The sequence below is a fragment of the Acomys russatus genome, chromosome 2 (assembly GCF_903995435.1).
Source record: "Acomys russatus chromosome 2, mAcoRus1.1, whole genome shotgun sequence".
NCBI lineage: Eukaryota > Metazoa > Chordata > Mammalia > Rodentia > Muridae > Acomys > Acomys russatus.
In genome coordinates this window covers 101,703,152-101,725,940 of record NC_067138.1, presented here as the reverse complement: position 1 = coordinate 101,725,940, position 22,789 = coordinate 101,703,152, and the positions used below count along the sequence as shown (strand labels likewise).

The window sequence follows — 22,789 nt, the reverse complement described above, 5'->3', positions numbered from 1 at the left end:
CCCTATGAGCATATACAGGGGGAGGAGGTCCCCCTCAGTTACAATCATAGGGGAGGGGAGTAAGGGAAAAATGGGAGGGAGGGAGGAATGGGAGGATACAAGGGATGGGATAACCATTGAGATGTAACAAGAATAAATTAATAAAATAAAATTAAAAAAAAAAGAAACTCCCTGGTTCAAGTGTGTCCTGCTTGCTCTTCATCATTTGCTTCATGCTTTCATTCCCTGCATGGGTTCCCAATGCTTTCTCTCTATTTATCCCTAGACTGAACCCATTTTTCTTGTCTTGGCTGTCTATGTTGCTGGCTCTCAGGAGCAATTTGTAACACACCATATTACCTGGAACTCAAACTTTGTATTTTTTACAATATACTTGGATCTGTGTAAGCGTTAATGTTCTCTCTTCCTGGTTACAAGTGTTTTTTATATGTATTTCTCTTTTCCTCTTTCAGGACTGTTTCATCTGATATGCACAGGCTGCTCTGCTTTTTCTTTTCTTTCAGTCTTCGTCCGGAAAACCGCTTTCTGTGTTCCGTTTTTAAATTCTCATGCACTTCTGTTTTAGAATTTTTCTTTAAACCAACATCAACTAGCTATAAATGCTTTGCCAAATTTGATAGTTGTTGGCTTTTTATTAGAACTTGTTTCCCTTTATTAAAGGATTAAGGTATGGGAGGCCAATTAAAACCACAGGCTGCTTTTCAGAAATCCCAAATTTGGTTCCCAGCACCCATGTTGAGTGGCCACAGCATCTGCGACTCTGGGGGTCCAATGGCTTTTGCCTCTGCAGGCACCAGAACTCATGAGTTACTTAACCCCATAAACACAATTAAGCATATAATAAAACTTTAACTGTTATAATACGAGCACTAATTTGTGATTATTTTTGTAGTTTATAACATCTGAATTTTCTCAGGTTTTAAGTTATTATTAAATGTTCTCATTTAATATCCTCAAGTATTAATTGAAAAAACTTATATTATTTTCTATTGTTTTAGTCTTTACCTTAAAATTTGATACTTGTAGAGGCTGGGGAGATGGCCTAGCAGTTATGATTGTTAATTGCTCCTATGAAGGACCAGAGTTCAGTTCTCAACATCCAATGGTGCCTCCCAACCATCATAACTCCAGTTTGAGGGGATCTAATACTCGCTTCCGGCTTCTACAGGCACCAAATGTGAAAATGATGCAAGTGCACTTATTCAGGCAAAACATTCATACACATAAAATAAAAGAGATATATCTAAACAACATTGACAGCTTTAAACAAGTATCTGGGATAAATATTTTTATCCTTCCTAAAATCATGCAAACCTTTAGCACACCATTTCTGAGTATTGTCTACTTCACTGTCCTTGTGCATTTTAGTTTGCTTCTATTTTAACAAGAATGTATACAGTTAACTTGCTTATATATTTTCTTTTAATCATTCCCTCTTGTAATTAGAGCCTCTTCTTCAATTCAGTTTAAGGTGCTAAGTCTTTCCATGGGAAGATGTAAATGTTTGTGGCTGATGGGTGTATGGAGTAAGAGTGAAACAGGAGTCAAGATGACTCTATTATCCCACTGTAAGAAACAATGGAAAAGACAAGACTGTTCTGGAATGTGGTGCCATGACTTCTGATGGTTCTTCTCCATGACTGTTCTTTTTTTTCCCCCCAATCAGTTCTACAATATCATTCCAAGGATACTTCAGTATCTTCCTGGATCACACCAGACACTTTTCAGAAATTGGGGGAAACTGAAATTGTTTGTTTCTGATATTATTGAAAATCACCGGAAGGACTGGAATCCTGATGAACCAAGAGACTTCATTGACGCTTTCCTCAAGGAAATGACAAAGGTGAGGAAGATGCCTGTTGTGTCGTTGTCTTCTCACAGAGGAAGCCATAGTCTAAAAGTTTCCAACTGATTCTTCAGTGTGTTTCCTTGAGCTTCTTGGTTTGACATAGCACAGATGTGTTCCCTCACAGTACTGTTTGATCCCTGTATGCCTGTTGGCAGGCAATCTTTGTATGGAAATAGTGAGAACTCACTACTTTGCCTGTTTTAGGTTATACTGGACATGGATACCTTAGCTATGTCTCCTTCCTTCATCCATCCTTCATGCCAAAACTGTAGCATGTATTTCTCCCTGATCAATGCTTCCATCTTTATATTTCATCTCTTTGATTCTGAACTTTATGCCAGTATGAATAATTCAGCATAATCTTTCCTTTGAAAACTAATCACAAGGTTTATTATGTAGTATCAAGCAATATACAGAGATGAATAGAATGAAATCTCTGGATCATTATTTACACACTACAGAGAGATTAAATGAAAAGGAAATAGTACTTATGAGGCATAGGATAACATTAATTCAGGATTATTAGGGTCATTTACCAGAGTGAGCGCTGGACATTATCAACCAATACCTGGATATGGGGCAAGAGACTAAGAAAAGTTAAAGATATGGGAAAAGATAGAAAGGAGATAGCAAAAGAGATAGGAAAAAAGACAAGTATTTGGGAGGACTAACAGTAAATATTGTAGCCCTGAGTTTATTTCTCTCAGAGCTTTTATACAGTATACATACATGTGAACCAGAGAATTCTTGGAACAGAAACAAAGGCTACCACTTACTTTAGTTATCTATATGCTTAGACTTCTTTCAATTTTTAGGTCAAAGAGTTACATCAAGCTCTGCATCCTGACCTGGAATGAATAATAAATGTTCTTAACCAACACAAGTATCTTTTCAAGTCCTTAAGGCTGTGTAAGAGTGCAAGCCAAGGGCATAAATTCTCTGACTTGCTTCTGTCAAGCACTCCAAAAAACGACTACTGACAATTTCCCCTTCTCTATATAAAAAAATTGAGCAGACAGACTGTGTCTGTCTTAGGTTGTCCTGTTCAGAGTATTGGTCTTACCTGTCATTGGTACATAAAGTTCATCATTCATGCCTTGTTTTAGGTTGACCCATCCTGAATGGATCTTATCCGTATTTGGCTACCAGCCTCTGCTCAAGGGAGGTCAGGTCTATTAATGATACGGTCATGGAGCTTAATATTATGCATCTCTGCAGGGAATTTTGTAAAAGAGATTAACACCTACTTCAGTAGAGTGGACAAGAGACATAGTGCCACAATTACACAGAATCCATGGCTAGTACAAGAATGGCAGGATGGCTAAAAGAGGACCAGGATGGACGAGGGCTTTTTAAGCTGTTTACAAATTGTTGTGCAGAATCAGCAGAAATTGGTCCAATATTCTTCATATGTAATATTTGTTGATGCAATGGAATTAAATCCAAAGAAGCATTAGAATTATGACAAATACCTATAAGAGGAAAACGAATCTTGCTCCACACATAATGACTGTCATTATATTTTTTGCTGTAACACAAATCCATTTATATTCTCCATGACACTCCATGTGAGAATGTAGTTTTAACTCTTGAATTTCATCACCCAAATATAAGACTATATCATATAAGATATTTAATTTTAATTCCAACTTAATATCTGCATCCCTTGAATCCCTAAAGCTAGAGAAGTATTTTTTGATAAAGCATTAACATAAGTAGCTAGCTGTCTGGACTGATTGTGGCAAAACCAAAGCAGCAGTGGCACTAACATTCTTACGTCAAAATTGAGGATAAACAGTAATATAACCTGATTAAGTTTCATATTTAACAAAACAATTAGGGATGCCTATGCCAGATCCAATATAAGTAAAGTTCATGAAATCCTGTTTTTTGGTCTTTTTAGTCCATGGAAATCCCGACAAATGAGTATTATTTATAGAAACTTTAATTTCAGGCCCTTCCATATTATTGGGTGTAACATCAGGGCACGGGGGCGGGGGGTCTGGAACCTAAGCCTTCACTCATCTTCCACAGGTCTATCAGGGATAGTAATAGGAGAGTGGCTGACATCTGCATGTCAGACAGGCTTTCAGCATCTTGTAGAAAAAATACAAACATGCCCTTGTCCTCATTTTAACTCATCCTTCCATGTTACTCTAGCATAAATGCTTTTCGTAGTTGGATGCTAAAATATGTCAGCTGCCGAATGTCTCTGAGAATCCAAATTTTTAATAATTAAGAATAAAAAGAGCATGGTGTGAACTCTTTTATTGGGAGGAGGAGTGTGACTCCCCCTTCTTTATTTTAAGTAGTTTATTTTTCAAAGTACTGTGGGCTCCCTCAATGATGCCCTGACCTTGAGGAATATAAGAAATTTTAGTTTTATAAATAATAGGAAAACTGAGAGCAAAAGTGTTATAACTTGTGCCCAATATACCCGGATCTATTATAAGTTTTATTCACTGATGACTGACCTAGAACTGTAAAATATTTTAAATAGGCAATATCGTGTTTAGAAGCCTCACCAGACTGAGCTGTGGCTAAAATAAAAGAGAGTAAGTGTCAACAGTTACATGAACATATTTTAATTTATCAAATTGTGTAATATGTGTGAAATCTGTTTGTCATAATTGATTAGGAAGAAACCCTCTAGTAGTAACTGTATAATTAGGTACAGAAAAAAAATTGTGGGCATAGATGGCACTGTTTAACAATTTGTCAGGTGGCTTCTCAAGTAACATGGAATTGTTTTTTTAAACTTTGACTATTTTGATGGTGCAAAGCATGTGAATTCTGAGCAACTCAGTTTGAGAAAGAAATATTTGCCAGGTAGCCTGGTCTGCACGTTCATGTCCTTTAGATAAAAGACCAGGTAAACCTGAGTGTGCTCTAGTGCGTCCTCTAGACAAGGACAGGTAACCCCGAGTGTGCTCTAGTGCATCCTATAGACAAGGACAGGTAACCCCGAGTGTGCTCTAGTGCGTCCTATAGACAAGGACAGGTAACCCCGAGTGTGCTCTAGTGCGTCCTATAGACAAGGACAGGTAACCCCGAGTGTGCTCTAGTGCGTCCTATAGACAAGCACAGGTAACCCCGAGTGTGCTCTAGTGCGTCCTCTAGACAAGGACAGGTAACCCCGAGTGTGCTCTAGTGCGTCCTATAGGACAAGCACAGGTAACCCCGAGTGTGCTCTAGTGCGTCCTATAGGACAAGGACAGGTAACCCCGAGTGTGCTCTAGTGCATCCTATAGACAAGGACAGGTAACCCCAGTGTGCTCTAGTGCATCCTATAGACAAGGACAGGTAACCCGAGTGTGCTCTAGTGCGTCCTATAGTGCGTCCTATAGACAAGGACAGGTAACCCCGAGTGTGCTTCTAGTGCGTCCTATAGACAAGGACAGGTAACCCCGAGTGTGCTCCTAGTGCGTCCTATAGACAAGGAAGGTAACCCCGAGTGTGCTCTAGTGCGTCCTATGACAAGGAACAGGTAACCCCGAGTGTGCTCTAGTGCGTCCTATAGACAAGGACAGGTAACCCGAGGTGTGCTCTAGTGCGTCCTATAGACAAGGACAGGTAACCCCGAGTGTGCTCTAGTGCGTCCTATAGGACAAGGACAGGTAACCCCGAGTGTGCTCTAGTGCGTCCTATAGGACAAGGACAGGTAACCCCGAGTGTGCTCTAGTGCGTCCTATAGACAAGTACAGGTAACCCCGAGTGTGCTCTAGTGCGTCCTATAGACAAGGCAGGTAACCCCGAGTGTGCTCTAGTGCGTCCTATAGACAAGGACAGGTAACCCGAGTGTGCTCTAGTGAGTCCTATAGACAAGGACAGGTAACCCCGAGTGTGCTCTAGTGCGTCCTATAGACAAGGACAGGTAACCCCGAGTGTGCTCTAGTGCGTCCTATAGACAAGGACAGGTAACCCCGAGTGTGCTCTAGTGCGTCCTATAGACAAGGACAGGTAACCCCGAGTGTGCTCTAGTGCGTCCTATAGACAAGGACAGGTAACCCCGAGTGTGCTCTAGTGCGTCCTATAGACAAGGACAGGTAACCCCGAGTGTGCTCTAGTGCGTCCTATAGACAAGGACAGGTAACCCCGAGTGTGCTCTAGTGCGTCCTATAGACAAGGACAGGTAACCCGAGTGTGCTCTAGTGCGTCCTATAGACAAGGACAGGTAACCCGAGTGTGCTCTAGTGCGTCCTCTAGAACAAGGACAGGTAACCCGAGTGTGCTCTAGTGCGTCCTATAGACAAGGACAGGTAACCCGAGTGTGCTCTAGTGCGTCCTATAGACAAGGACAGGTAAACCCGAGTGTGCTCTAGTGAGTCCTATAGACAAGGACAGGTAACCCCGAGTGTGCTCTAGTGCGTCCTATAGACAAGGACAGGTAACCCCGAGTGTGCTCTAGTGCAATCCTATAGACAAGGACAGGTAACCCCGAGTGTGCTCTAGTGCGTCTATAGACAAGGACAGGTAACCCCGAGTGTTGCTCTAGTGCGTCCTATAGGACAAGGACAGGTAACCCGAGTGTGCTCTAGTGCATCCTATAGACAAGGACAGGTAACCCCGAGTGTGCTCTAGTGCGTCCTATAGACAAGGACAGTAACCCCGAGTGTGCTCTAGTGCGTCCTATAGACAAGGACAGGTAACCCCGAGTGGTGCTCTAGTGCGTCCTATAGACAAGGACAGTAACCCCGAGTTGTGCTCTAGTGGCGTCCTATAGACAAGGACAGGTAACCCCGGTGTGCTCTAGTGCGTCCTATAGACAAGGACAGTAACCCCGAGTGTGCTCTAGTGCGTCCTATAGACAAGGACAGGTAAACCCCGAGTGTGCTCTAGTGCGTCCTATAGACAAGGACAGGTAACCCCGAGTGTGCTCTAGTGCGTCCTATAAGACAAGGACAGGTAGACCCCGAGTGTGCTCTAGTGCGTCCTATAGACAAGACAAGGACAGGTAACACCCGAGTGTGCTCTAGTGCGTCCTATAGACAAGGACAGGTAACCCCGAGTGTGCTCTAGTGCGTCCTATAGACAAGGACAGGTAACCCCGAGTGTGCTCTAGTGGTCCTATAGACAAGGACAGGTAACCCCGAGTGTGCTCTAGTGCGTCCTATAGACAAGGACAGGTAACCCCGAGTGTGCTCTAGTGCGTCCTATAGACAAGGACAGGTAACCCGAGTGTGCTCTAGTGCGTCCTATAGACAAGGACAGGTAACCCGAGTGTTGCTCTAGTGCGTCCTATAGACAAGGACAGGTAACCCCGAGTGTGCTCTAGTGCGTCCTATAGACAAGGACAGGTAACCCCGAGTGTGCTCTAGTGCGTCCTATAGACAAGGACAGGTAACCCCGAGTGTGCTCTAGTGCGTCCTATAGACAAGGACAGGTAACCCCGAGTGTGCTCTAGTGCGTCCTATAGACAAGGACAGGTAACCCCGAGTGTGCTCTAGTGCGTCCTATAGACAAGGACAGGTAACCCCGAGTGTGCTCTAGTGCGTCCTATAGACAAGGACAGGTAACCCCGAGTGTGCTCTAGTGCGTCCTATAGACAAGGACAGGTAACCCCGAGTGTGCTCTAGTGCGTCCTATAGACAAGGACAGGTAACCCGAGTGTGCTCTAGTGCGTCCTATAGACAAGGACAGGTAACCCCGAGTGTGCTCTAGTGCGTCCTATAGACAAGGACAGGTAACCCCGAGTGTGCTCTAGTGCGTCCTATAGACAAGGACAGGTAACCCCGAGTGTGCTCTAGTGCGTCCTATAGACAAGGACAGGTAACCCCGAGTGTGCTCTAGTGCGTCCTATAGACAAGGACAGGTAACCCCGAGTGTGCTCTAGTGCGTCCTATAGACAAGGACAGGTAACCCGAGTGGTAAGTGTGCTCTAGTGCGTCCTATAGACAAGGACAGGTAACCCCGAGTGTGCTCTAGTGCGTCCTATAGACAAGGACAGGTAACCCCGAGTGTGCTCTAGTGCGTCCTATAGACCAAGGACAGGTAACCCCGAGTGTGCTCTAGTGCGTCCTCTAGGACAAGGACAGGTAACCCCGAGTGTGCTCTAGTGCGTCCTATAGGACAAGGACAGGTAACCCCGAGTGTGCTCTAGTGGCGTCCTATAGACAAGGACAGGTAACCCCGAGTGTGCTCTAGTGCGTCCTATAGACAAGGACAGGTAACCCCGAGTGTGCTCTAGTGCGTCCTATAGACAAGGACAGGTAACCCCGAGTGTGCTCTAGTGCGTCCTATAGACAAGGAAGGTAACCCCGAGTGTGCTCTAGTGCGTCCTATAGACAAGGACAGGTAACCCCGAGTGTGCTCTAGTGCAGTCCTATAGACAAGGACAGGTAACCCCGAGTGTGCTCTAGTGCGTCCTATAGACAAGGACATTAGTGCGTCCTATAGACAAGACAGGTAACCCCGAGTGTGCTCTAGTGCGTCCTATAGACAAGGACAGGTAACCCCGAGTGTGCTCTAGTGCGTCCTATAGACAAGGACAGGTAACCCCGAGTGTGCTCTAGTGCGTCCTATAGACAAGCACAGGTAACCCCGAGTGTGCTCTAGTGCGTCCTATAGACAAGGACAGGTAGACCCGAGTGTGCTCTAGTGCGTCCTATAGACAAGGACAGGTAACCCCGAGTGTGCTCTAGTGCGTCCTATAGACAAGGACAGGTAACCCCGAGTGTGCTCTAGTGCGTCCTATAGACAAGGACAGGTAGACCTGAGTGTGCTCTAGTGCGTCCTATAGACAAGGACAGGTAACCCTGAGTGTGCTCTAGTGTATCTAATGTGTATCTGTATTTGAGAGGACAATAATTCAATTTGATTATTAGCTGTTTCTATATATGGCACTATTATTATTACTTGTAATGCTGGAGCCGCATATTGATTCTCTGTATACATTAAAAGAGCATTGCGCCAACACTTTAACCACAGCCACCCAAGCTCTTGAGGCTACTACTTGTGCTGAAGCAGAACACATTTTTAATGTGTATTTTTGATCTTGGATCACATATGCAGAGGTTCCATTGTATGAACCATCAGTAAAAACTACTGGAGCTTGAGGGATGGGTCTTTCCTTTACTATCTTTGGGAAAACTAAAGTATGAACATTTAAAATTTTAATAACTTATCTTTAGGGTAGTGATTATCTATTCTCTCTATGAAATAAGCCGAAGATGTCACCCATGTATCACTATTTTGAAATAACCAATCAATTTTCTGTTTAGTAAAATGGATTCCTATAACAGTAGGTTCAATACCAAAATATTTACATGATTGTTCTCTTATTAATAGAATATTAATAGAATTAAATATACAACAGATTTATAGTAAGGAATTAATACTTTAAGAGATGAATTCATAGTAAAGAAACTTTTGCTGTAAAACAACTGTAGGAGTATGTTGAATAGTGAAAACTTAGGCTTTTAAAAATAAATTATAATCAATATATTGTATTTGTTGATTTTGTCTTTTAAGTTTTATTTAAGTAATAATATATCATAGTTTCTTTTTTCAGAGTGAAGTCCTAGAGCAGAACCATAATTTTTATATAATAAAACCAAATTTTAACAAGTGTTAACAATTTAGTGTTTTTAAAACCAATACCAAGTGTACTATTTTCATGTTACAAAGTTTGGCTGCTAGCAAGAAAAGATCTTTTGTATGAACACATAGAGGTGTAGCTCTAAAACTTCATTGAAAATCATCACTTTAAGTCTTAACACATAAATCTGGTAGGACAGGAATTAAATAAAAATCTTATCTCAATTTAAAAGTACATTTGGAGACTTGTTTCTTTAGTTGGTTCATGCCACTTGTTGTTTAAAAGGGCTGTAACCTTAAATTATGAGCTTAAGTTAACTTTTTGCTACAGGTGTTACAGATTTTTAACCACGTCCAGGCTTCCTGGCTTGTCAGAGCACAGAGCACATCATTAGAGGTTCAGGCAACCCTGGGCTGGTTGCCACTTGATCTAGGCAGAGACTCTGAACGGCAAGTGCCTGGATCCAAGGGCAGAGCCAGTTCATCAGCTTTTGCTGCCTCTTTTTCTGAGAACCTTTGAAATTAATTAGAACTAACAGCCTGTAGGTGAAGTTTGACCCTTTTTCTCAGAATATAAAACATAAAACAACATTTAAACAGTTAAGTAAATTTGTACACAGAGAAACAAAATTTGACATGATGACGACCATAAAAAGACAAACAGACGGGCAAAACAAAAAGACACAATCTTGGGACTGACAATACATGGCCAAACAGACTTTAGGGAGAATTGGAAGAAGTTATGTGACTGTTATCAAGCTGTTTTCAGCTCTTTTAACTATTTATAGGGAATGAGTCTATGAGATCTCACTCTTTGACCCTGGGCATCAATGTCTTCAAAAACTGGGTGTGCCACCTGAGATCCTTGAATGTCTTTTCTTTTATCATTGGCCTTACATAAGGTGGCTTGCAGAGGAGACATAGTTTTAGGTATAATAGACAATAGCTTAGATTTCTGAGCATTTTTAATCATAGCTATCACAGGAGGAGACTTCTCAAAGAAGGAGGATCCAATCCTGTTACAATATTTGAAGATTTCTTTACCTGCAATCTAGAAAGCCATTCCGATTGATTTAAAGGTTTAATTTGTTCTTTTAAATGTTTCATCTGCACTGCTGGTGTTGAGAAGGCCACCTGAAGAGCCTGTGTATTACTATCTTATTGGCAGGCTCAGTTTACACAAGCTCGGGTGGTGGAGCAGAAGGCTTAGGTCTACTTTCCTGGAGCATTGAGGTGTCCCTCGTAAACTTGGTTTCTAACTTTTTTTCTCTCATGCCTGTGGCCTAAACACTCCCTTATAAGTGTCCAGAGACAGAAAACACCTCGTGGAACCTTGCCAGGTCCATGTACATCATAATAATCATGTAACTTTTCCCCACATTTCCATATTTACAGTCCTTCTTCCAGAAACCACAGACATACTTATTCAACAAAATCTAAAACATTACTTAACTGCTTCTGTCCTGTTTTTGCTCCTCTAACCTGGAGCATATTTTTAAAGCATATGTACAAAGAGCAAGCGACTATTTCCATTTCTCATTATGTTACCAAACTCCTGAAGATTTATTCCCACCCTTTTTAATTGATCTGAGCTTTTACTTACCGCAGTGTCCTTCATGTCCTCCGCAGTTTCTCATGTCCCCGTTTGGGCGCCGCTTGTCAGAGCCTATACTGGACATTATCGCCCAGTACCTGGATATAGGGCGAGAGGCTGAGAAAAGCTAAAAATATAGGAAAAGATAGAAAAGATATTGCAAAAGAGATAGGAAAAAAGACACATATTTGGGAGGACTAACAGTCAATACTGTAGCCCTGAGTTCATTTCTCTCAAAGCTTTTATACAGTATACATAAGTATAAACCTGAGGATTCTTGGAACAGAAACAAAATCCACCAATAACTTTAGTTATCTATATGCTTAGACGTCTTTCAAATTTTAGGTCAAAGAGTTACATCAAGCTCCACATCCTGACCTGGAATTAATAGTAAACTTTCTTAACCAACACAAGTATCTTGCCAAGTCCTCAAGACTGTGTGAGAGTCTGCAAGCCAGGGTCATAAGTTCTCTGGCCCGCTTCTGTTTAAGCACTCCAAAAAATGGCTCCTGGCAGTCATTAGAAATAGAGACTGTAGCCATTTGGCGGGAGTCCACGATAGTGCCAGATACTGTGTTTCTGTGTCTATCTCTTAGCTTTCATCCATATGTGAATGAGATGCATCACAAATGAAGCAGTGATTAAAACTTCAGAGTCCAATGTTGTTGTTGTTTGGTCTAGAGGCAGTTATTGGCTATATCTTATCCACCACTGCAAGACACGAGCAAAGTGCAGCTGAAAGCTAAAGTTTAACTTTAATGTTTATGTGAGGCCTTCCAACTCCACACAAAAACAACCCAATGACCACAAGAGGCTAGGCAGCAGCCAGCTGGATACGTTTGCTCCCAGTTACCATAAGCTTACAGAACTCAAGACAGAAAAAAGCTTCCTGAGGAAGTTAAATGGAGTTTCACTTTATATGAATCTTTTGAAAATCATATCCCAAGGTCTTCATTCAAACCATCTGAATAGATTAGTATGCACTGTCTTTTCTAGTACCCAGACAAGACTACAAGTTTCAATGAGGAAAACCTCATCTGCAGCACTCTGGACCTCTTCTTTGCTGGCACAGAGACCACGTCAACGACACTGCGCTGGGCTCTGCTCTGCATGGCCCTCTACCCAGAAGTCCAAGGTGAGCATGTGGTGAATGTACCTGGACAGTGAAGAAGCTTCTGGAATCTGTGGTTTCAGAACGGACCAAAAGAAGGCATGGAGAGTGGGAAAAAATAGAGTGTATGTGAGGTGATGTGCACTTGGGAAGGGGCACATCCTCCACTTGTACCCATCAGGACAGTGATGGTCTCATTAGTACCCACATTATAGCATCTGTGTACTCGCAGAGCACATATCCTAGAGCAAAGCGGAGAGAGGAGGTGGCACTGTGGTCAGTTCCAGCAGAGTGGCTCTACCCAAGGAGCAGCTGGAGATGCTCTCCTTCCTTTTTAGCTATACATTTCTCTTTGTTCTGGATACTGTGCAAATGCCTTAGTCTGGTTTCTGGAGTCATGTGAGATGCTCCTTTCTGCCCATCCTCAGCCCTATCCACCCTGCACAGTAAACTTTCTGTGTTTCGTGTCCTCTCTTGACTTGGTCTTTGTTCCTGTCTCTAAGTGATGACATCAGGTATTTCCTGTACCAAGTGTGTGCTGTCCCAGTTTCTGCCACATCTAGAAGGATTTTCCAAGGCACCACCTGTCTAAGGTATTAGGAATTTACTGACTGGGAAATTGCTGTCATTTTCTTTCTCCATACATGAACAATGACAATGCTCCTCTATCACTGAGCCTTGTACATTGTTTTTATGCTGCTCCACTGCCTGTTGTCCATAAGAAAGAATGACCCATCTCATACTTTCTCTCCCTCTGCATTCTACAACAGTTAGCATGTGTTGCTTAGGACCAATTTTCACATCATGAAGCTTTTTTTAAAATCAATTTGTGGCTAACACTTTATTCATTTATAAAGTCAATTTAGTACACTTAGAAAATCAAAAGGAGAAAGTTAGAGTTCCGCCTATTGGTGAAATCAGATTTGTCCATAATCTTTATTTTATCTTTGTGTGAGTGATTCTCTGCATGTATGTACATTGATGTGTGCACCTGCATGTTGAGTGAATGGCTCTCTGCATGTATGTATGTTGATTGCTTTGTGCACATGCATGTTGTGTGAGTGACTCTCTGCATGTATGTATGCTGATATGCACACATGCATGTTGAGGCCACAAACAACTTCAGACCTTCTTCCTCAAGCAGAGTTCCCTCAATTACTTGGAATTTAACAAATAACTGCTGAGCCCCAGGCGTTCCACTTGTCTTTGCATCCTTAATATACTAGAACTCCAAGCCTTTGCATTGACACCTGACTTTTAAAAAAAAAAAAAAAAAACATGGATTCTAGGGTCTAAACTTAGGTCTTCATGCTTTATTTCTTTATTAAAGTGAAATATATATTTAATATGTATCTATCTTTGCCCATATGCATCTTGAGCCACCATTTAAAATACATTTCTATCTGAATATTACATATAAGCTTTGTGTTATATTTTAAGGGGTGTGGAAGAATGTCATGATATAAGTGTGGAGGTCATAGAAATCAGTTGCCTCCTTCACCATGTAGGTCAGCAGGGACTTTGCCTTGTCAGCCATCTTGGTGTCCCAAGTCCATAGTTTTTAATTTAATATCTACTCCCTTAGGATATAGATATGACTCCTGAAGGTAAGATTCCAAATTATCAGTAGATTTAAATAATACAATTGCAATCATGTTCATTTCAAGACATGCACAGTAGTCAGGAAATGTTAAAACTAGAACACCCATGGGCCATGAATACATAAAGTGTGGAATATACGTGAGATCAAAAGAAAATTTAGTCAGAGGTGAGAATTTTTTCAAATTTTTTGATTTATTTAATGTTATGTGTATAAGTGCTTTGTGTGTGTGTGTGTGTGTGTGTGTGTGTGTGTGTGTGTGCTTTGCCTATATGTGTATGTACTGTGTGCATGTCTCCTAGTTGCAGAAGTCAAAAGAAACTATCAGAATTCCTGGAACTGGAGTTAGCAATGGCTGTGAACCACCACCAGCTGTGTGATGGGAACCAAGCTCTGGTCGTCTGCAAGAGCAACAAGTGATCTTAGCCACTAAGCCATCCTCCAGCCTCAGAACATGAATGCTGATGCTACACTAACTCAGAACACTATTCTAAGTTAAAGAAGATGATCCCAAAATTACAAATACTGCACTATCTGACTGAAATAATAGTTGAATCGAATGCAGGGAAAGGAAAAAAGTATTTTTAACATAGATATAGCCCTTTTTTTTTTTTTTTTTTTTTTTTTTTTTGCAAGATGAAGTTCCATAAATAACAAGTACAACAATATGGACATATTAAAGGCTAGTAAATTGTTCATGAAAATGGGGAGAAGGTCTGTGATTGTTGGCTCTCAGCATTAGTCTCAATACTTGATAGATATAAGACCGGTGTGTTGAAAGCTCCAGGTGACCCTGGCCTTACAGAGAGTACCCTGCCACAAAAGTCACCATGGTAATAGTGACAAAATTTATATTGTGTACATTTTATATATAAATCAATATCATTTGTAGAGTAGTAGCATGTGAAACCCTGCTTTTTAGGTTCAAAGTCTGGTACTTCCAGATAGCCTCTGAGTTTCATATACAGCAGTGAACTCTCTTTCTCAGCAGGGTTTTCTCTTCTCCTGATTTAGGGACCCTCAGATCCCTTGAGGACCAACATATAGCCCTCGGCAGAGATTACAGGTGTGACCCTTTCCTGTTAGAATGTATTCAGCAAGCACTTGGGGTTCCTGGAAATACTCTACCCTAGGCTAAGGACGCCTTCGCTTTCAGTAAATGACCTTTAATCATACTTGGAAGTTTTTCCCCCACCCACAGGATAATTAAGTAGTGTGTTCTCTGTCTTGTGATAGGATGCCATGCTGCTGCAGGTAAATGAGGTACTATACCCCTGCATGTAAATAAATATCCCTAGCACCCCTGACCCTAGAAAGCCAGACACATTCACCCTCAACCCCCTCCCAACTACCCAAGGTTTATAAATCCCTGACTCACAAAAATAAAATCTGGCTTGCTCCCTTGTGTTCATGACAATCCTCCATCATGGCTGAGACCCCATTTATTCTGGGGAATGGAGGAATACTCCCCTACCTGGAGAATTGCCTCTGGAAGCCCAAATGGTGCAGTGATGGCGGAAATACCTTGGCAGCCACTGAAGGCCCCTTGATCACAGCAAGATCAGTGCTGAGTGCCAGTGGCCACCCACATCATCTGCCCTGCTTAGCACAGCAGTTTAACCAAAGGGCTGTAACACTGCAGTGTTATCATAGGTCTTTGGAATGCCTAAGTTTCCACTGTTGTCTGGTACCTGCAATTTCGTTCTAAAAGAGCTAAACTGTAGCACCTGGTGAAAAACTCATTCCCACCCACCCCAGTGAGACCCGGGACCTCACCTAGAACATGGTCCTCACCCTGAGTCCTCTAAGACGCTCCTGAGTGAGAAACTTCCTACTGGACTCAGAAGCCAGGCCACCTCTGGATGATGAATGACAGCAGTAAAAGGCTTGGAGTTCCAAAATCATTTTACATGAAATATGTAGTCAGACAAGCAGATAAAATTAGTTCAACCTCTATTACTCTTGAGAAAGAGGAGCTATATTGGTAGACAGCTTGCAGAATCAATCATTTGTTATTGAAACAGCTTGTGTAAATCTCAATACATGCTCAGGATAAAGCAGACTTATTCTCACTAATCACAGGGGGAAATTGATCCTGATATGTATAGCCACCAGGATGTTGTCCAGCAACTCACTACTTTTCCATGGTCCACACAGATGTATCTCCTTAAAAATCAAAGTTCACAGATGTGCTGTAGTCTGCACATTTTTGTCCTCTTTGCCAAACTCATGTTCAACTCTAATTATCAATGTGATTGTGCAGAAAGCGTTCAGCCTTGTGAAGAAATTAGTGCCTTTCCAGAAGAGGTACCAAAAAGATTCCTTTCTCCTTATGGCATAAGGACACACCAAAGCTTTGGCACCTGTAACACAGAAAACAGTTGTCCACCAGGCAAGGAAACAGGTAGTGCCTTGATCTCAGGAGTTCCAGGCTCTAGAACTATGAAGAATGTATTCATGGTGTCTTTTGCCCAGTTGATGAATGGCGCATATTTGTGGGAGCCTAATTAGATACTGCTATGAGCTTCCTTGTGGTGATCTGAGATATTCAGGTCAGAATATATGGAAATTTATGATTATGTTGTAAGATCAAAGACAGTTATTGAATTGACATTCTTATAAGGCAACCATTTGAAGGGCTGAGGGAACTTTTATTTCTTTATAACCAGGATGCTAAGATGAAATAAAAGCAGGTGAGGTCTCAGAAACAGATTCTATATCATTAGAAGAAACGCTTTAGCATTTTTTAAAAAGATTTATTTATTTTTATTTTATGTGCATTGGTGTTTTGCCTGATGTGTGTCCATGTGTGGATGTTGAATCCCCTGGAATTGGAGTTACAGATGGCCACATGGGTGCTGGGAATTGAACCCAGTCCCTCTGGAAGAACAACCTGAGCCATCTTTCCAACCCAAAAGTATTAGCATTTAAAATTAATAGAATTTCCTGTTTTATTTTGTTTTCAGAAAAAGTGCAGACTGAGATTGACAGAGTGATTGGCCAAGGAAGACTGCCCAGCCTGGCCGACCGCGAGTCCATGCCCTACACCAATGCTGTCATCCATGAAGTGCAGAGGATAGGCAACATCATCCCGTTTAATGTTCCCAGGGAAGTGTCAGTTCACACCCAGTTCTCTGGATATGACCTGCCGAAGGTAACCAAGTTCCCAGCCTCAGATATTCCAGTCAGTCTTTGGCATCATCTTGGGAGTCTGAACTTAAAAGTCAACATGTATTACTGACCATTTCAATAGGAAGAGAAGTATATTTCTGCTAAAGCCCTTTATGTATCTTAGAGGATATTTAAATCTACTAAGAGGAGTCTAGAAGAGAAGATGCTTAGCTCAGACATGTTTAGGCCAAGCCTGACTTTGTCTGCTGGGTCTCTTAGCACATTTTCTGTTCTAATGGTGGCACAGGACCTTTGCTGCAGAGACAGAGAGCAGTCACTGTGTTTACTGTCCCACTTGTCACTGAGAAGCTCATGGCTTGAAGTTAGGTCTGAATTTTTCCAATGCTGTTTGCATTTTTTTTCCTGTCCACTCATCCATATTCAGACAACCAAACCAAACTCTCCCACCGACTATAATATCAACTCTGTGGGCAGTGAGAAATCTAAATAGCTACGTTCAATGGAAGCAGAGAACCATGGCCTTGAGGCAGATGGGCCTGTTACAATGCTGATTTCACTTCCTGCCACTGTACAAGCTCGTTACCCAGCCAAACGAAGCTTCAGGTTCTACACAGTACAGTCAGGGCAAGTCATCGGCTCCGTGTGGAAGTGTAAAGAGACTACATATATAACCTTATATCCACGATAGAAGTTATTATTTGTTAACCAAGAGAATGTTCCTCAAGGGCCCATGAGGTTTGAGTTGGAGTAGGGACATCTAAATAATAGGGGATCCTGCCTATAAACCCATGAGGACTGACGGAAGGAAAGCATTCTGTTTCTGTGTGACACTGACAAGCTGCGGTCCGGAGAGACAGCTGAAGGGGTCAGTGGGTCCTTCTGAAGGAAGAGATCCTGGAGCTGCAGACTGAAAGGGAGTTAGGAATTAGCTATGTGCCAAAATGGGAAGGGTTATTCCTTTCAAAACAAGAAGCATTGGAACATGGCCATGTTGAGATCACAGAGGAGGGTTACTATGGAGCCCAGTGAGGGGAACAGTGAACAACTGTGGCTCTCCTCTTCTCGTGGGCGATGATGGCCACCAGCCCACTGAGGCAAGAGGAGAGAAGACGAGACACAAGGCTTGGCAGGCCATTAGCATGGCAGAGATCAAACACTCCGGGACCCACTTCAGGAGCTCATTCAACTTTCATCAGGGAGAACAAAGGCTATATAGCCCTTGGGGAGTGGGTAGGGGGCTTCCAGGATAGGTGTTCATAACTGGTTTAAACCAAGCACTTTAAGGATGCCTGTTTTGCATTTGGCAGCACGCTCCTGTCATATGAACAGGAACACAGCACCTAATTATCCTATAGGCACAGCGAGAGGAGAGCAATCAGAGATCTGTGTCAAGGGCTGTATATAGGGGCATCTATGTCTAAAGACATTCTCCAGATGGTGTCAGGCAGAGAACCAGAGGCCCTGCTATGGAAAAGGAAGCCACACAAAGCCAAGCTCAGAATGGCTATCCAGACCAGGAGGACGGCAAAGAGCAGGGGACCTTCCAACAAATTATGACTCTAGTGGTCCACAGCATGAGTCTTTGATTTAGGAGCATGAGAAGCCTGTTCTCCAAGTCTGGATGAGCAGGTGGGCAATGTAACTAAACAGCACACTCAGCATTCAAACTGCGAAACGCAGTCATAGCTAGTGGGTGGTTTAATAATGTGTGCAGAATCAGAGGTGACGGAGATATCCTAGCATACGGCTGCTACGGTCCTAATTGCGGTGAGCAGCAGGCTCATTATGTTTCCATGGATGCTTTTGTGCCCTCTTATCAGACCTATGCTAAGCACTTTTTAGTAAATATATATATATTAAAGACATGGTCTCCATACCTTTGTAAATGGGCTAGGATATGTCAGGCAACAGAACATTAGTTGAGGAGAGTGAGAGAGTTCAGCAAGTCAAGTATCCCGGGCGTAGGAGGTTGGGTATCATCGCCTGTCTGTGTGGGGGTTTTCATTAAGTCTTTACCTTCTGCTTCTTTCTCTAGGGAACCATGCTTCTGACTAACCTAACTGCGCTGCACAGGGACCCCAAAGAGTGGGCCACTCCAGATGTCTTCAATCCAGAGCACTTTCTGGAGAATGGACAGTTTAAGAAGAGAGACTCCTTTCTGCCATTTTCAATGGGTGAGTTGTGATGAGCAGGAGACGATTCAAGGTTCCTCCCTAGCCTTTCCCTCCTCTCCTCCCTATAGTTCTGTGCTGTAGTTAGGATGTCTCCAGATGAGCATGTCCCTTGTGGCTCCATCTTTCTTTTTCCTTTTTCTCTTTTATTATTAAAATAATGTATACAATATATTATGATGACAGTGGCCTCTCTCCAATTTCCTCCCATGGCCTCTACACTTTCTCAGCTACTCTTTGTCCTGTATTTCCCTTGTTCTCTTTAAAAACAAGCAAATAGTCTCTCTCTCTCTCTCTCTCTCTCTCTCTCTCTCTCTCTCTCTCTCTCTCTCTCTCTCTCTCTCTCTTTCTCTCTCTCTCACGCACACATGCACGCACGCACACGCACACGCACACACACACACACACACACACATTCTAAAACCCCTAAAAATTGAAAACCATAACATATAATCAAAAGGTTTATACAAGCCAGAGACCAGTAAGGTTTTTTTTTAAAATGCCCAAGCAAAGCAATATGAGACAAAATGTCTACAAAAATACCATTTAGCTCTTTTTGTTTTGGCTGCCTGCTGTTGTGCATAGAACCTACCATTACATTTGATTAATGTAACCAATGAGACTCCATTGGAACAAACTAATGTTGCCTTTGAAAGAGGCTATCAATTGTAGAGAGGTTTTTGTTTAGGTCTGAGATCCTGTGTCCACTTCTCCCTCTCAATACTGGGATCCAGTCTGTTTTGAACCTGTGCAGGCCCCAAGCACGCTGCCATGGTCTCTATGAGTTCATATGTACATCAGTCCTGTCTCCTGGAGGACAATGTTTCCTTTGAGTCATCTGTCCACTCTGGCTCTTATAATGTTTGTGTCTTGCTCCTTGGCCGTGAGGTAAGGGGCTTGATGAAGGTGTCCCATTTAGGACTGAGTGTTCCAAAATCTTTTAGTCTTTGCACTTTGTCCAGCTTCTTTTATGATAGCTGAGCAAGGCACTTATCTATAGAGATAACAGAATATTATAAGAAGTCATGCTATTGCTATGTTCCTTTAGCAGAACAGTAGCATTTGCTTTCTCTTATATGGTCTCTCCAGTCTAATGTTCATGGCCACCCAAGCAGTGTCCGAGATGCATTCCATATTATGGAGTTGGTCTTACACTCACTCAGGTAGTGGTTGGTTACTACTACAACATTTATGACACTACTGCAGCAGCGTATTTTGTAGGTAAGTCACCATTGTATGTTGCAGGTTTTGTAGCTGGGTTGATGATCCTTTCTACTCAGAGTGTGTGGTCCAGTATTGCACTTTTTGAATCCCAGAATACTTGTGCCAACACATCTTCAGACTACCCCTGTTTTAGGTGGTCTCCTTTACTTATAATGAAGTTTTCTGCTTCCCTTGATATGTTTATCCCAGCACTGAGAACAGACACCCAGACTATTGCCTCTTGTTTAAAAAAAAAAAAGATAACTGCCATCTTTACTGAGTTTTCAAATATCCCAAGCTGTTTTAAAGGAGTTCCCTCTAACTTAAAAATAGACTTGAGCTTAGTAAGGACATGAGAGGACACCAGGCAAAGGAGCTATTTACTTATCAAAATGTACACGTGAGATAATAATTCCAAATGGTACCTTCTTAACTAAGTGAGATCCTGCTCTAGGCACATTCCCCGGCAAGGTCTTCTATTGTTATAATGTAAATCTGATATTCATAACCCAGTAGAGGAATTTATATGATAAAAACATAAAAGACCTCACCTGCCATTACTCACTCATAAGAACAGGTGGTATAAGGAATAGAAATTCTTCAGTATTTCCAGTTAAATAATTTCAACTTTTGCATCACAGCACAGTTTCTGGCCTGTTATTTCCATTAACAAAGCTTTCCTCATTTCTTGGTTCTGACATGAAGTTCTGTAACTGTGGCAGAAGGGACTGTAAGGCACTCATGAGCAAAGAGGGAGAAAAAGCCTGAGGCAAGAGACAGAGGATAGACTGCCTTCTTCATGGTTTAAATATCTCTTTCCCATGGGTTCTTCACTTCTCCCCAGACATAAAAATATTTTCCCAGCTTCATTATATTGAGAATAAAAAGAGCCACACAAAGTGATTCAGTGGTGCCTTGTTATTAGGAATTATTTTATACCCTCCTAATTCTGGACTTTATTAGCAAGCACACCATCTCATGCAGTTCACCCGTTCATTCATAACTGGGGAGAAAATGGATAGGCATCTTCTTTCTTCACATAGGCAAACTCAAAATATTCCAAGCATAGTATTAGCACAACTGGGTTTAAGGCTAAGTTGTGTACTTCTAGACTAATTCTCTGTTATCACTAGCTCATAATTCTCTTCCCTGGTTGCAGTTCCTTCTACTATAAGATTCACTGAGTTGATAAGTATCACTGTCTTGCTGCATAACAAGTGGCCCTAATTTACTAGATTTTAGCAATTATTCGCGAGTACACAGGATAAGTGATCTTATATGTGTGAGGGGTGAGCTGCTTAAAGAAAGGTCTACTATATCCTCACCTGAAAAAAAATTGTATTATTTCCATGTTATCTACTTCCCTTTTGCAAACCAGTTCTCTAATCACAAGGTAGTGATGATATTCCAAAGGGAGGACAGGAACACACAGGCCTGGTAAGTTTCAGGCTGCAAATGGCCACATCATGACTCCCACTGCATTCTGGTGACCTACTCAAGCCATAGGGACAGTTACAACTCAAAGGGAGAGAAACAATTACAGTCTTTGGAATAGCACCGAAGAACAAGTACACACAATATGGAACTCATGGAAGAGGGTGGTGAGATTTTTCTTGCTTTAAGCATCTCTCTCTGATAGAGGAGAATAAAATTTAATTTCCTAAGCATGCCCATACTGGCATGGCATAATGAAAACTACCTAAACTGAGCATAATGTAGAAACCTAAAACATCACTTGGGTTAGCATCGTGCCAACAGCTGTCACTGCTTTCTGCCTCACTCCTACCTTTGGCACGCAGCTACGTTTTCCACCTGTGTTCTCTTGATTTTCTATGGGCAGCCTTCCTGGATGGAGGGATTTCAGAGGTCAGCTTCTTTTCTCTTGGAAAATATGAGTAGGAATAGGGTTATTACCTCTGTAATAGTAGGACAGATGGCACAATCCTTCTTGAGTCCTCAAATCCTGCCTGTTTATAGACAAAGGACTGACAGCTTTATGCTAGTAAGTCTTTTGCTTTTGAATTCATCAAATCACTGACTTAGATGGGCTATGCTTGGGAAGAATTTTGACAGAAGCCTGGGTCATTTCTCTCCTTTTAGTACTGAGGCCAGACAACTGTATTCTGTGATGTGAGATGGCCCAAGCAGTTTTATCCAGGCAGTGGGGGTGAGCTGTCTGCCACTCCAACACAACAACTGATGAAAAAAAAATTGAAAAGAAAAAAGGTTTATTTTGACCCTTGATCTTGAACCTATTCTTTGATTTATACTAAAGCCTTCAAATTGAGTATCCACTGTTTTCATCCTTTCAAAGGCATGTTTGTTCCTGCAGGCTAATTGTGACGATGTCTAGTCATGGAGACTATGCAGGAAACAAAGTGTTTGCATGTTATTCAAGTATGAAAAACTTAGTCCTGTGAAAATGAGTGGGCTTGTCACTCACACGGTGCTGCCTGATGGAGCCTCTTCCTGAATTCCGGGTCCTGACTTTTTTTAAATTTTTGCCCCAGCAGAGGAATTTTTCTAGAAGAATCTTGAGAATTTACAACAGAGTTAATTTGGTTCTATTTTAGAAATTTACCAATCATACTCC

The 22,789-nt window shown here is 42.0% G+C and overlaps 1 protein-coding gene across 1 annotated transcript in view; it reads left to right on the top strand.

Moving 5' to 3' along the window:
* Positions 1 to 22,789, top strand: part of LOC127205228 (cytochrome P450 2J3) — a 32,125-nt gene that overhangs the window by 7,898 nt on the left and 1,438 nt on the right. Inside the window, exons 5-8 of the mRNA XM_051164423.1 lie at positions 1,667 to 1,843; positions 11,976 to 12,114; positions 16,657 to 16,844; positions 18,858 to 18,996. Coding sequence (XP_051020380.1) covers positions 1,667 to 1,843; positions 11,976 to 12,114; positions 16,657 to 16,844; positions 18,858 to 18,996 — 643 coding nt within the window. The remainder of the gene's footprint in view (positions 1 to 1,666; positions 1,844 to 11,975; positions 12,115 to 16,656; positions 16,845 to 18,857; positions 18,997 to 22,789) is intronic.